The sequence below is a fragment of the Bubalus bubalis genome, chromosome 23, assembly GCF_019923935.1.
Source record: "Bubalus bubalis isolate 160015118507 breed Murrah chromosome 23, NDDB_SH_1, whole genome shotgun sequence".
Classification (NCBI taxonomy): Eukaryota; Metazoa; Chordata; class Mammalia; order Artiodactyla; family Bovidae; genus Bubalus; species Bubalus bubalis.
The window spans coordinates 5,870,799-5,886,940 of record NC_059179.1 but is presented as its reverse complement, the minus strand read 5'-3'; the positions used below and the strand labels follow the sequence as shown (position 1 = coordinate 5,886,940).

Below are 16,142 nucleotides of genomic sequence, written 5' to 3'. Positions count from 1 at the left end.
AGCACGCCAGGCCTCCCTGTCCATTACCATCTCCCAGAGCTCACTCAAACTCATGTCCATCAAGTCAGTGATGCCATCCAGCCATCTCATCCTCTGTCATCCCCTTTTCCTCCTGCCCCCAATCCCTCCCAGCATCAGAGTCGTTTCTAATGAGTCAACTCTTCACATGAGGTGGCCAAACTACAGGAGTTTCCACTTTAGCATCATTCCTTCCAAAGAAATCCCAGGGCTGATCTCCTTTAGAATGGACTGGTTGGATCTCCTTGCAGTCCAAGGGACTCTCAAGAGTCTTCTCCAACACCAGTTCAAAAGCATCAATTCTTCGGCGCTCAGCCTTCTTCACAGTCCAACTCTCACATCCATACATGACCACTGGAAAAAGCATAGCCTTGACTAGATGGACCTTTGTTGGCAAAGTAATGTCTCTGCTTTTTAATATGCTATCTAGGTTGGTCATAACTTTTCTTCCAAGGAGTATGTGTCTTTTAATTTCATGGCTCTAGTCCCATTACTAAGTTGGGAAATTAGTATCATGATGGTGAGAGAGGACTGACATCCAGGGCCTTTATTGATATGAATCAAGTATTGCCATATAAAGTCAATCCTTTCCAAGAACACAATACCATTACTTTTACATGTATAATTTTTATCAAATTTTTCAGTGTTCAAGTATGACAAATATTATTTGGCTTTGTTTGCTCAGACCCAACACCTAGGAGTCACTATTGTTTCTTACTTTTTCTCATATGTCCAATTTATAACAAATTCTGTAGGTTGTATCTTCAAAAATTATATCCTTAACTCCTCCCTGTCTCCATACCTACCATCAATTCCAAGCCACATTGATCCCTCTCCTGGACTATTGCTCTAGACTCTTAACTAGTCTCCTGATTTCCCACTCAACAACCTTTTAAAACTTAAAGCTACAATGTTATTTCTCTGTGCAAAACATTTAAAGCAAAATGCCCAAAGAAATACAATGCAAGTTACACATATAAATTCAAATTTTCTGTAACCACATTAAAAAATTAAAGATAAAAATGGTGAGGTGAGTTTAATATATTTATTTAGCTGTGTATATCGATACAAAATGATTATTTCATATATAATCCATACAAAAACATTAAGGAGATATTTTACTTTTTTTGGTATTAAGTCTTTGAAATCTGGTGTGTATTTTATACTTGCAGCACCTCTCATTTGGACTTGTCACTTTTCATGTCCTTGATAACCACATGTAACTAGTATCTACTATGCATGTGTGCATGCTAAGTTTGCTTCAGTTATGTCTGACTCCTTGTGACCTTATGAACCATAGCCCATTGGGCTCCTCTGTCCATAGCATTCTCCAGGCAAGAATATTGGAATGGGTTGCCATATCCTCCTCCAGGGGCTCTTCCAGACCCAGGGATCAAACTCAAATTTCTTACCTCTCCTGAACTGGCAGGCAGGTTCTTTACCACTAGCTGCATCTGGGAAGCCCAGGACTTTCTATTTTACACAAAGTAAAATGTTAAAATCATCCAGGTAGCCTATGAGATCTTATATAACTCATTTCCTACATTGACATCTATACCTTGATATGACAAATATATTCCTAACTCTGGATTTTCATATATGTAGTGTCCTCTATCTGGGATAACATTCTCTACTCCTGAGTCCCCACATCACCACAGACTAATGACTTTCTCCCTCACTTCTCTTAGGTTTATGCTAGATTTCTGCTTATTAGAAAGGTTTTCCTCAATCATCCTATATGAAATAATACATCTGTTTCATAACATAGTTTTACTTGTTTTTATTATAGTTATTACTGCTTGATATCAAATTATGTATTATTTATTATTCTTATCCTATTTGCTGTTTTTCCCCAATAGAATGTAATTTTCATGGGAACAAGGACTTTGCTTTAGTTCACTGTTAAATCTTCAGTGCATACAACTAAGAACTACTCTTTATTTAATGACTAAATTGCCAGCTTCAGGATATGGATGCATACTCAGTCACTAACTCATGTTGGACACTTTTGCAATGACATGGACTGTAACCCTCCAGGCTCCTCTGTCCATGGAATTTCCCAGGCAAGACTACTGAAGTGGGTTGCCATTTTCTTCTCCACAGGATCTTCCCAACCCAGGGACTGAACCAGCATCTCCTACATTGGCAGGCAGATTCTCTACCACTGGGCCACCAGGGAAGCCCCAAGATATGGATACTAGGAATCAAAAAGTTTAATTTCCTGGTCCAAGAATTCCTAACCACTAGTAGACCAGGGCTTAAGCCTGCTGCTGCTGCATTGCTTCAGTCGTGTCCGACTCTGTGCGACCACATAGACGGCAGCCCACCAGACTACCCCGTCCCTGGGATTCTCCAGGCAAGAACACTGGAATGGGTTGCTATTTCCTTCTCCAGTGCATGAAAGTGAAAAGTGAAAGTGAAGTCGCTCAGTCGTGTCTGACTCTAGTGACCCCATGAACTGCAGCCTACCAGGCTCCTCCGTCCATGGGATTTTCTAGGCAAAAGTACTGGAGTGGGGTGCCATTGCCTTCTCCAGGGCTTAAGCCTAGATCCTGTGAATTCAAAAGGAAAAGCCTTCCTAGGAAAAACTGCTAATTTATCAATTGGGAATTTCACCCAAGATTTTCTTTAAAGTGTTTTCTTATAGGAATTAGAATAGAAAAAACAAGCATTGTAACTTTTTCTCTTTACAAAATATAATGCTCCAAATTAGGATTCATTAATTTAGAGCCCATTAGCTAAACCAGCCTTACCTGCTCCTGAAAATAAAGTTTTATTTACAAAAGGATTTTGCTATGATGAATACTAATTATTTTTAACATTTAAATATTTTAATAACAAAATGAATTTAATTAACAGCAAAATTTAAATAATACCATTAAAAGTACAAATATTGTTTTTAATTTATTATTAGTAAACTATTAATATATCCCTTTATAGAAAATTCCCTGAGCTTCCCAACTCTAGAGCAAAATGTAGATAAAAATGATCAACGATAATGTGTTTATTGATTTGCCTTTCAACTCCAACTTTCCCCTCAACTCTAAGTCTTATGCAGATTTAAGACTATATAAGTGCTGGCTGTTATTTTTTATTGTTTCCTAGATTTTCTTCTGAAGTGATTTTATAATTCTTATCCCAGAAATACACATTTTGGCTAGATTTCTAAAGTATGTTTTGTAAGCTGTATTCCAGGAGCTATAGATTAATTACACAGACTCATTTCAGATGCTTTGTAAATTTTTCATGAACTATTAGGCTCCTCCACACCAAAGTAATAACTACTTCAATAAAGTCTTAATTTCACTGAATTTTCGTATTGTATTTAGAAAATAAGAAGCATTTGACCAACTCTGAGACCTAAGTTACCAATTCTGATTCATATTATAACACAATATTTCTAAATTATTTTACCTATATTTTTGAAAATGCCATTTCCACAGATTCTTACCATTTAAATTTTAGAATCCCAAGCATCTTTTATTTATATGAGCTTCATGGTGAAGTGAAAAGAGCAAGGAGGAAGACACAAAATGCAAACAATTCTTTGCTTCTTTAGACACTATTGCCAATCATTTGTATGTTATAATAAGATCTCCTTAACCTTACCCTCACAGCTATTTCTCCTATGCCTTAATCTCAAGAATTTGTAACAGAAAAACAATGCTCACAAAGAGATAAATGCTAAGATCAATCTAAGATACTTCAAAATGCAAACATGTGAGGCCACTCATAAGGGGCACAGATTCTCATTATGGGAGAATTTGCTGAATATATTAATATAATTAAAAAGATATGTGTTTCATTGCAAAAGATCATTTAGTTACTTCTATAAGTATTAAAAAACAAAGTAATAAAAGAAAAAAAATTAGTAGAGCTATTTAAGCCAGTTCCAAGAAAGTGAGGAGTAATTATTATCATTCCTATAGCAACTAAGATATACTCTTTGAGCATTCTATTTTCCAGGCATCATGCTCTTAGTTATCAAAAGACATTGATACCTTATGAAAAATCTTCCCAATCGTGAAACAGATTTATTAGATCATTACATTTTTCTTTGATCTACTCTCCCAATCTGTGCTGATTTTATGCTTATCAGAACACTTTGGATTATGATCTGGCCACTTCCCTAGTGGCTCAGCAGTAAAGAATCCACCTGCAATGCAGGAGATGCAGGAGAAGTGAGTTTGATTCCTGGGTCAGTAAGATCCACTGGAGGAGGAAATGGCAACCCTCCCGTATTCTTGCCTGGAAAATCCCATGGAGAGGAGGAGCCTGGAGGGCTAAAGTCTGGGGTCTCAAGATTCAGACACAGCTGAGCGACTGAAAGCACATACAAAGGAGAAAAATAAAAGTGATGATCACATGGAGTTTGTTTTCCCATCTTAAGATAGAGATGTCTCATGAAATACAGAAGATGGCTTTGAAGGTGATGTGACTTATCTAAGAATACCTACAGGAAACATATATATTGGTTAGTCTGATCATTGGAATAATAAATTCCTATTTTTAAGTACCAAGTTGGCACTCTGCTGTCTACTTCGTCTATGTGTATGCTTTCATTATGCCCTCCATTCTCTCACCCCCAGCCCTGGGAGATGGAGCATTTGGGGCTTCATGGTGCTGAATCAGATCTAAGAGTCTATCACTATTTCCATCTTCTATCTACTAAAGTTGATTTCGAGAGGAATCATAATGACTATAAACTATATAATTCCAAGGGTATGATCTTCTGGAAAAGATATAACTATGGAGACAGTAAAATGATCACTGATTTCTGGGGGTTAGTGGGAAAGGTTTGAGGAGCATGGAGGATTTTTTAGAGTAGTGAATCTATTCTGTATGATATTACAATGATAGATACAGTAGTCCAAACCACAGGATATACAACCAAGAGTGAACACTATGTAGACTATGGATTTGAGACTATGTAGACTATAGATTATGATGTGTCAACATAGGTTTATTTATTGTAACAAATGCACTATGGTGCAAGATATGGATAGTGAGGGAAGCTATGTGTGAGGGGGGTGGAAGAAGAGGTATATGGGCATTCTCTTTATCTTTTGCTCTATTTTACAATGACATAAAACTTCCCTGGAAAAAGTCTCTTTTTAAAAAGGGATCCAAAATTTTTGTTCCTAAAAATCTCTAAAGTAACACAGATTGTAGAAAACAAACAAGAAAAGACATCCTGTAAAAGGGAATCTGGCATGCACGTGCTATGCTTACTGCATTAGTAAATTTAGGTTTACTTATGTGCTTAGTCACTCAGTCATGCCCGACTCTTTGCGACCCTGTGGACTGCAGCCTGGCAGGCTCCTGTGTCCATGGGATTTTTCAAGCAAGAATTCTGGAGCAGGGTTGCCATTTTCCTCCTCCAGGGTATCTTCCCAGTCCAGGGATCAAAGTGTCTGAGTCATTGTGTCTCCTGCATTGCAGGTGGATTCTTTACCCACTGAGCCATCAGGGGAGTCCCACACATTTATGTTTAATTCTATCTAAAGGAACACAAGATCAACATCAAACTAGTTTGCTTGAATCCATAATCCATAATCTGACCTCCATTACTAAACTAGATTCTTTGTATAGAACATGCCAAAACTCTGAGATCTCTCTGCCTTACCCTACTGACTTTGGGTCACTAACTTCATTTGCACAGAATATCTATTGTTCATTGAATGTTCACAATTTTCATAGTTTTAGAAGAGTCTTAAATGGCTTATATTATTTAGTTCTCATGATATTCTATGAAAGGAGTTTTATCTTCTCAACAAATGGTGAAATTGAGTCCGGGGAAGATTAAACTATTTGCCCAAGCTTGTGTTTCAAAGACAATATTATATGAAGTTAAAACTTCTTTCAAAGATGCCTGATTTTTCTTTTTAAAATCTTCATATCTATGTAAGAGGAATAAATCATATAACTGCTATGAAATTATACTTTTACATGGCCATTTTCAGTTTTTATAAATTTTGTCTCAATATGAAGAAAAGAACATCATGATTTTGCTTGCACAAAACTTTCATTCAGGAAAATGCATCAAATGCTTACTATATAACTGGAATTATAGTAGTGAAAGGTAGATTTCCTATCTTATAAAGCTTATGTTAAATTGATATATAATAATATAAATATTAAATATGCTTTGAACAAAAGCAGGGGTTGAAAAGAGTGTCATCTCTTTTGGATGGTGTAATCAGAAAAAGCCTGTTCCAATAGATGACATCAAAACAGGTGTAATCAGCTACTATTTAATAAAAGTTAAGCGTATATAAACCACTTTTACAGAATTAAACAAGATACTCTCTGATCGCTATTCCACCTCTTTCACAGGATGTTTTATGTGGCAAAGAAAGGTTAAATTTTGTGAAGCACCAGGAAGTAATTCTTGCAAACACATATGCTCTTATTATAGGAGAGTCACTCATGCCTTAATCCAGTGCCTATTGTATTTTATTTGACACATAGTTAGTGGCAGGTTAACTATCTGACCATCTACAGTTTCTTCTGGCAGCTCAGAAATATAAAGATGTTTTACTTGAAAGAGGCAAATTGACAGTAACTGACATCTGTCAAGTTGAATTCAATAGAAGACAAGGAATAACTAATAAGTGTCACTATAACATTATTAAATGATACAGGTCAGGTTAGGGTAGTTAAGGGTGAAATAGAGACATGTTAATATTCCTCGATAATATTTAGAATATTAGGAAATTATGAATTCATAATCACAGTTTTGAGACAAGACTAACATATTCAGCCATGTAGAGTATACACTGTTAAAAAGGCAGAGGGACATGACATGTATTTTAAAATGAAAATATGAAAGAATTAACATTTTTAAAAATTATAAAATAATAAGCTTTAGCCATTTAGACACATCACTCTGAGAAATAGTAGCATTTCCCGGACTAGCTGGATTGCTGAGATAATGAGCTTTTTGAAGACTCTGGAGCCACAAAATCAAGATATATACTCAAATAGTTATGCTTATTTCTTATGTACAGTATTTTGAGTTTATGTTGACCCATTAGTCAAAACATTCTGAAGAATAAGATCTCACATCTAATTTTCATTCTTATTTGAAGAATCTTAGATCATCACTTCAAATGAAGTTACCTGTTTCAATAAAAGAATGACTTAAGTTTAATTTTGAGAAGGTATTTTTAAAAATGTGTGTTTAGTCTGAACATTGTAATGATTAAAATGACCTAATTCAGTAAAAAACTGTAGCCATATGAAAACAAATATGTAAGTAAAGAAAAACCCTTACTCTGTAAGGTCTTCTATCTTTTTTTCCACTAGAGTAGGGGGCACATTAGAAACAATGACTTGCATATCCAGCTGATTGACCACAGAGACCTGAAAGACAAAAATAGAATTCATTTGGCTTTTACTTGTTAACATTTCTATAATCGAATTAACATTTTTCTTTCCTACTATGCAAAGACATAGTGGTTTCCAATTTAAGTATAAATGGTATTTCTAACTACATAATCTCTGTTATATATGTTGGAACAGATTGGGAATGAGAGAATAGTTGCTTACTTAGATGTTATAGAAGCCTAAGTGACTTCGACCCTTGTTGATTTTGCATTTGTTTTCTTGACTTTTACAAAAGCATTAAGTAAATGTGGTTTTGTACATTTTTTAAAAAACTGGGTTATTTAAGAACACTCAGGAAAATGGAAAACTAAGCTTTTAGGTTTTATAAATCCTAAGAGATCCTTTATTCATTGTCATTAAGAATCTGGGACATGGATAGTTAGAATAATTCATTCCATGAGATCACCAAATACAGAATCATGTCTGCATTAGCCAATTTCATGTAGATAAAGAGGTATACACATACAAACTCGGGCTTCCCTGGTGGCTCACTGGTAAAGAATGCACCTGCCAGTGCGGGAGACACAGATCTGATCTCTGGGTCTTGAAGATCCCCTGGAAATGGCAACCAAATCCACTATTCTTGTCTGGGAAATCCCACAGACAGAGAAGCCTGGTGGACTATAGTCCGCTAGATCACAAACAGATGGACACGACTTAGTGACTAAAACAATGACGATACATAAAAACTTCAGATGGGGCTGAAATAAGCTAATTTAACACTGTTTATGAATCCATTCTTCCATGTAATATTTAGAGTCCCTTCTATGTTCTTATTTAGAAAAATGGAAGAAAAATAATAGCATTTATTCTCTGCTTACAATACATGTTTTACTGTTTCGCTCAAAAGTACAGGAATTAATGGGCTTCCCAGGTAAAGAACCCGCCTGCCAACACAGGATATTGAAGATACATGGGTTCGTTCCCTGGGTCAGGAAGATTCCACTTGAGGAGGGCTTGGCAACTCACTCTAGTATTCTTGCCAGGAGAATCCCATGGACAGAGGAGCTCAGTGGGCTACAGTCCATAGGGTTGCAAAGAGTTGAACAGAACTGAAAGTACTTAACATATGCATACACACAGGAATTGACACTGATTTAATTCTATAAATCATTGTATCAGGTAGTTACCGTATCATTCCATTTTTTAAATATGAAAAAAATTTAAATATCCAATTTTAAAATATGTCTCCAATACAACAAAGAGACATTAATATCTTGGTCCCAATTAAACACAGGCTCCAGAACATGTGCTCTTTTGTTACCCAGACATTAAAAGATGTACTGTCCTGTACATACATTATACACAAGTATTGTTGTTCAGTCACCCAGTTGTATCTGACTCTTTGTGACCCCATGGACTGCAGCACGCCAGGCGTACCTGTCCCTCACCATCTCCCAGTTTGCCCAAGTTCATGTTCATTGGTGATGCTGTTCAGCCATCTCATCCTCTGATGCCCTCTTCTCCCCTTCTGCCCTCAATCTTTCCAAGCATCAGGGTCTTTTCCAATGAGTTGTCAGTTTGCATCACATGACCAAAATACTGGAGCTTCAGCTTCAGCATCAGTCCTGCCAGTGAATATTCAGGGTTGATCTCCCTTAAAATTGACTAGTTTGATCTCCTTGCTGTCCAAGGGACTTCTCCAGCACCACAGTTCAAAGGCATCAATTATTTGGCATTCTGCCTTCTTTGCAGTCCAACTCACACAACTATGCATGACCACGGGGAAAACCATAGCCTTGACTATATAAACATTTATCAGCAGAGTAATGTCTTTGCTTTTCAACATGCTGTCTAGGTTTGTCATTGTTTTCCTGCCAAGAAGCAATTGTCTTCTGATTTCTTGGCTGCAGTCACAGTCCGCAGTGATTTGGAGCCCAGAAGAGGAAATCTGTCACTATTTCCATCGTTTCCCCTTCTATTTGCCATGCAGTAATGGCAGTTTGTAATATTAAATTTTAAAATTAAAAATGTGTATCTAATATTATACACAATTAAAATTGTGTAAATGCATATACACTAGGACTATTAATTTAATACTCTGCAATAGGCATATTTAGCACTATATATCTGAATATAAATTTGCTAGGTAATAACTTCATGTTTTGGGCTTCTCTGATAGTTCAGTTGGTCAAGAATCCATCCTCAATGCAGGAGACCCTGTTTGATTCCTGGGTTGGGAAGATCCATGGAGAAGGGATAGGCTACTCCAGTATTCTTGGGCTTCCCTGGTGGCTCGACTGGTAAAGAATCCACTTGCAATAAGGAGACCTGGGTTTGATCCCGGGATTGGGAAGATCCCCTGGAGTAGGGAAAGGCTACCCACTCCAATATTCTGGCCTGGAGAATTCCATAGACTATAGCGTCCATGGGGTCACAAAGAGTCAGACACCACTGAGCGACTTTCACTTTAACCTCATGTTTACATATATTTTTTATATAAGCTCCAAGTTCTCTGCATATAGTTGCCCATAGATGCCCTATCAGAAGTCATAAGCTCAAACTTCTTCAGGGACCAGGCAGGTAACCTAAATAAGGAAAGCTGTCAAAAGTATGAAATAATAGGGAGAATTGGCAGGCTCTCAAATCAGAGAGCATATTACTCCTCTGAAGAACTCAGCTACTGCTCATCTCTACTGAATATTGTGATGTGGGTAAATAGATCCAGAGCTGCTGGAGTTTTCCATCTTTCAAGGAAAGAGATAAGATGTGAAATATTTACAACTAATTTGAAATCTTTCAAACCACAATGTGGGCCCAATAATTCATGTGTGCAGATAGACTATATTGAGCCAGGAGTCTATCTTATTACCACCTACAGCAAGTTGCTAACACCGGCAGTTCCAACCTGTATCTCTAACTCATTATAGGTATTTGGGATCAAATGTTTACATTTTCCTTAAACATGTACATGAATCTTGACTGTGTCATCACACACACACACACAAAATGTAAGTTCATTAGAAAAAGGGGATTATCACAGTTTTTTTGGTAACTCTTTTATCTTTTTGCATCACTCCTGAATAAAAAAATAAAAAGGACTAACATTACATATTACATATAACTTTTTTTGTTATTTGTTTTGCTTCCTGTTTTAGTTTTTAGTAGTAAAAATACATGATAAAAATCTCCAGAAAAATCTATATGAGTTTTGTGAAACTGTTTCTTTTATTCCTTCCTTCCCTCTCTTTCTTCTTTCCTTCCCTCTCTTTCTTCCTTTGTCTCTTCCTCCCTTCTTTTTTCTCTTTCAATATTGGGTGAGAGAATGTTAAAAAAAAAAATGATCCAAAACAAACAGCCTGAAATAAATAGTAATCATGGACTCTTTTCTAAATAAGAGCAGATTTCTCAGCTTCTTTTGGAGTTTGATGGAACCATATGATGTTCTGACCAATGGAAGTCAGTGCAAAAGAGGAAACAAATACTTTTTAATCTATCCCATGTGTGAACCTTCTCTTTCTTGGGCAGTATCTGTTTGAATGCACTGGGATGACCCAGAGGGATGGTATGGGGAGGGAGGAGGGAGGAGGGTTCAGGATGGGGAACACATGTATACCTGTGGTGGATTCATTTTGATATTTGGCAAAACTAATACAATTATGTAAAGTTTAAAAATAAAATAAAATTAAAAAAAAAAAAAGAAACTATAGAGCAGGACACAGACACATGCTGGAAGGGAACTGAGCCACTGAATCTCAATTTGCAAGAGCTGTCAAAAACATCACCCGACCATATATGCTCTCATTGTTGGGTCATGCAAAAACAAACCTTGTTAGTTTAAACCACTGAAATTTTGGAGTTTTCTGTTACACAGTCAGTCTATCAAAACAAATACCCAGAGATTGATTTCACATGGTTGAGTGATTTCCACTAATTGTAGATCAATGAGACACTAGAATGTTTTATTCAGTATGGGGGAAAGGTAAAATTTCCCTTTGCATAAATAAGTTCTAAGTTTTGAAGGTTGTTTTACAAGTAAAGTGTTGGAATGCAGTCAATTCATGTGCTGGGTACTCTATTGAGAAGCAATATTTGGCCTTAAAGCTATAAGTAACTCTGTCATTTATGTTTAAAAGACTGTCAGTACTTTCTCTTTAGTCAGAAGGATAAATTACTTCAAAGAGAATTTTTAATTCATTAAACAAACTGAATCAAGATTTAAAGTCCTCTGGAATATATCCATATTAAGCTTATAATTTCTCAAAAAGATTTTTTGAAAATGATTTTGAAAACATGATTTTGTACACTAAATATAAAAAAGTAATGCATTTTTAATTCTGATAAAATAAAAAGTCAGACTGCATTTAACTCTGCTGCTGCTGCTGCTAAGTTGCTTCAGTCATGTCCGACTCTGTGCGACCCCATAGACAGCAGCCCACCAGGCTCCCCCGTCCCTGGGATTCTCCAGTCAAGAACATGGGAGTGGGTTGCCATTTCCTTCTCCAATGCATGAAAGTGAAAAGTGAAAGTGAAGTCACTCAGTCGTGTCCGACTCTTTGCAACCCTGTGGACTGCAGCCTACCAGGCTCCAGGCAATATTACTGGAGTGGGGTGCTATTGCCTTCTCCAGAAGTAACTATCTCAGACTTATCTACAAACAGATTTAAAATTTTAAATCTCCATAAAAGTATTGACATATACATATTATTTATGTAGAACATATATATGCTTTGTGCATATGAAGACAAGCTATTGTAGTTTAAATTTTGATCTTACAAAAATTTCCATGTCCTTGAATCATTGGTTTCTTCTATCATCTACAGCAAAGAGATTTTGTTTATATTACATTTTCAGTAGAGCCTTTATGCAAATATTCTTACAAATGCACTTCAGTTTATTATAGTAAAATTTTTTAAATTCTCCTTTAAAATTGCTTCATTTAATTATTTATGCTTTAATTACTAATGACACTTCTTGTAAACATCTTTTTTTGGGGGGGAGGGTTGATTTTTGTAATGGATTAAAATTACTAGGTACAATCAAAAGAAAAAAACAAAAATCTAATATTTGTGCAACACATACTTTTAAAAAAGGAGATTCTGAATCTTTTTTATTTCTCATAAACCTCTTATAATTCTTTTTTTTTCTATTCACTTCTTAAATAGTTTAGATAGTACAGTCCAATATAAACATAACGTGAGACCAAAAAAAAAAAAAAAAAGAAAAGCCAGGTATGTAATTTTCAATTTTCTGGTAATCACAATAGAAAGAGAAAAATTAATGAAATTAATTCAATAATACACTTAACCTAATATAATTAATATATTATCATTCCAGTATTAAGCAGTCTAGAAAAAGTGAAAATGTTAATGGGTCATTCCTGACTGACTCTTGTGACCCCATGGACTGTAGCCTGCCACGCTCCTTTGTCAATGGAATTCTTCAGGCCAGAATACTGGATTTGGTTGCCATTCCCTTTTCGATGTGATCTTTCTGACTCAGGGATTGAACCCATGTCTCCTGCATGGCAGGTAGATTCTTTACCATCTGAGCCACCAGGGAAGCTAAAAAACTTATTAAGGAGAGTTTTTACATGTTTTTCATATTAAGTCTTTGAAGTCTATTGTGTATATTACACAGTATGTCTAAATGCAACCTAACCACATTTCAAGTGCTCAGAAGCCACATATAGCAAAGAGTTAACACAATGGACAGCAAAATTCTAGAGGTTCACACAGTTTCTTGCTTGGTCTGGTCACTGTTTCTTCCTAACTGGTCTCTGGAACAATCTCACTTTTCTTGAAAAAGAAGAGATATCTTAAGTACTTTTTTTTTTTTTTTTTTTTTGCTTTCAAATGATTGTGTATGTTGTCTGCAAACTCAAAACTCAAGTGGTAGTTTCTTCAAGATTAGTTTCAATGTAAAATCTAAAATCATGTTCAGTTACACTAAAAGAACTTTATCGGTCTTGCACTTTGAATGGACCTTCTGCCTATGAATTTTTAAAAACATCTTGCATTGGTCATTTGGAAAATATCGGTTCACTGAATATTGCCAGTTTTTCAAATATTGACACATTATATTACACAATACCAAGAAAAAAATCACATTCTTTAATATTACCACTGATCTCATCAGAAAAATCTCTCAGTAATGGCAAGCTGTCAAACTCACAGTGGTGAACACATGCTTCCCAATATACTAATTTGTACTTGGAGGCTTGACTGTCATCATTAACAACAAATACTGTCAGTTGCTTTCCTTGAATTGACAGTCTCACCTCATTTATTTTTGTGTAAATGCCCATCAAAAATCCAAGTCTGAATAACCATATTTTATCTCTAAGTTATTTTTTTCAAATAAAAAGTCATTCCTTCAAAAAAGCAGCTAATTCAACTTGCATAGAGCTTTTCTCTGAGACAGCCATGAAACTTTCATACATATCAGTATTCTTATTTTATTATAGAAAACATTGAAAAAGTTTTTAGTCAAGAGTTGATATTTGTTAAAAGTAACAAGTTTTACCACCTAAATAAGGGCATTCTTATTTGAAACAGGCTTCTTTTTTTTTTTTTTTTTCCTGTTTATGTATGGTTTGCCAACAAAGGTCCATCTAGTCAAGGCTATGGTTTTTCCAGTGGTCATGTATGGATGTGAGAGTTGGACTGTGAAGAAAGCTGAGCGCCGAAGAATTGATGCTTTTGAATTGTGGTGTTGGAGAAGACTCTTGAGAGTCCCTTGGACTGCAAGGAGATCCAACCAGTCCATTCTGAAGGAGATCAGCCCTGGGATTTCTTTGGAAGGAATGATGCTGAAGCTGAAACTCCAGTACTTTGGCCACCTCATGCAAAGAGTTGACTCATTGGAAAAGACTCTGATGCTGAGAGGGATTGGGGGCAAGAGGACAAGGGGACGACAGAGGATGAGATGGCTGGATGGCATCTCCGACTTAATGGACATGAGTCTGCGTGAACTCCGGGAGTTGGTGATGGACAGGGAGGCCTGTCATGCTGCAGTTCATGGGGTCGCAAAGAGTCGGACACGACTGAGTGACTGAACTGAACTGAACTGATGAAGCCATAGCCATTTTTGTGGCAGGGCAAATGCAACATGGTAAAAAGGCAAATTGTGTCCTAGTATCTTCATGAAAGGAGCTTTGATCTCATGAACACTGAAATGATTTGGGGTCCCTCTGGTTCTCATGGTGGAGAAGCAAATGGCAACCCACTCCAGTATCCTTGCCTGGAGAATCCCATGGAGGGAAGAGCCTGGCAGTCTACAGTCCATAGGGCCACAAAGAGTCAGACATGACTGAAGTGACTTAGCGTGCATACAGGTTTTCATAGACTACCCGTGAGAACTGCTAACTTACACTGCAAGACACAGGCCACTCATTCACTGAACACATAGAGATTTAGTACTCAATCTATGACAGGAATTATTCTAGGTGCTTGAAATACATTAGGGATTAAATTAAATTAATTTCTTAAAATTTCCTTATAGAGCTTTTCTGAGGAAAAAACACTAATACTATAAGCCCATTATATTAAAGAAAAAGAAAATAAAGCAACAGCTAAGTATACAGAGATGCAGTATGTTGCAGTATTAACTAGGATGATGAGAGTATGCTCCATTGTGAAATGCATTGTTACAAATATTTAGAAGAGATAAGGGAGCTAGCTAGTCCTGAACAATGCAAGGAAAGAACATTGTAGGTAGTGAAAGTGAAAGTTGCTCTGTTCTGTCTGACTCTCTGTGACCTCATGGGCTATACAGTCCATAGAATTATCTAGATCAGAATACTGGAGTGGGTAGCCTTTTCCTTTTCCAGGGGATCTTCCCAACCCAGGGATCGAACCCAGGTCTCCAGCATTGCAGGTGGATTCTTTACCAGCTGAGCCACAAGGGAAGCTCGTTATAAAATTCTCTAAATTGAGAGCATTTTTGACTGTTGGAGGAATAGCAAACTGGCTAATATTATCAGGTTTGAAGGAGTTACAGGGAGAAGAGTAGAAAATGGATCATTGGAGGTCAGATTACCAAGGGCCTCATAGTCTTCTATAATCTAAGAATTTCTCTGAAAGAATCAGCTGATATTAGAAAGTTCTGAACAGATAGGTAACAGGACCTGAATTACACTTTAAGATATCACTTTATTTGTTATAGTAAAGCCAGACTTTAGCAGGGCAAGAAAGAAAGCATACGAGCAAGTTAGTGAGTTTGTGCAATGATGCAAGTGAGTCATGATGCTTGATCAAACAAACTATAACAGTAGAAATACTGAAAAATATGAAGATATCACACATATGAAGTATATGTACATTACAGTGTATATATACATATATACACCAATATTTACTCAGGAATTAAATGTGTGGTTAAGTAGAGAAAGGAATTAAGAGACTAGGGAAAATACATGGGCAGAGGAGCCTGGCGGGATACAGGTCCATGGGGTCACAAAGAGTTGGACATGACCAAGCACATTCACACACACACACACACACAAGGAATTCAAAGTTCATTTGGTCATAGAGCAAAATTTGTGAAGACTACAGGTAGAAGAGATGTGATGAGGAAGAGAAGATTAGCAAACATCGAACAGGTCTTTAGTAGACATTCAAGTATAATTCTGTATGTACATTTTGACACATGACTTTGCTATTCAGGAATGAGCTTCAGGGTGAAGATATAAATTTGAAATTTTGTAATATATATAGATGACCTTTTAATGTTGTGGGACCGAATGAGTTTAGTGAGTCATAGAGTGAAGATAGAAAAGAGAATTAATGTCTGAG

At 36.3% G+C, this 16,142-nt stretch overlaps 1 protein-coding gene across 1 annotated transcript in view; it reads right to left on the bottom strand.

Moving 5' to 3' along the window:
- The window catches only part of PCDH15 (protocadherin related 15), a 1,798,632-nt gene that overhangs the window by 57,720 nt on the left and 1,724,770 nt on the right, over positions 1-16,142 (bottom strand). Inside the window, exon 31 of the mRNA XM_045164127.1 lies at positions 7,295-7,383. Coding sequence (XP_045020062.1) covers positions 7,295-7,383 — 89 coding nt within the window. The remainder of the gene's footprint in view (positions 1-7,294; positions 7,384-16,142) is intronic.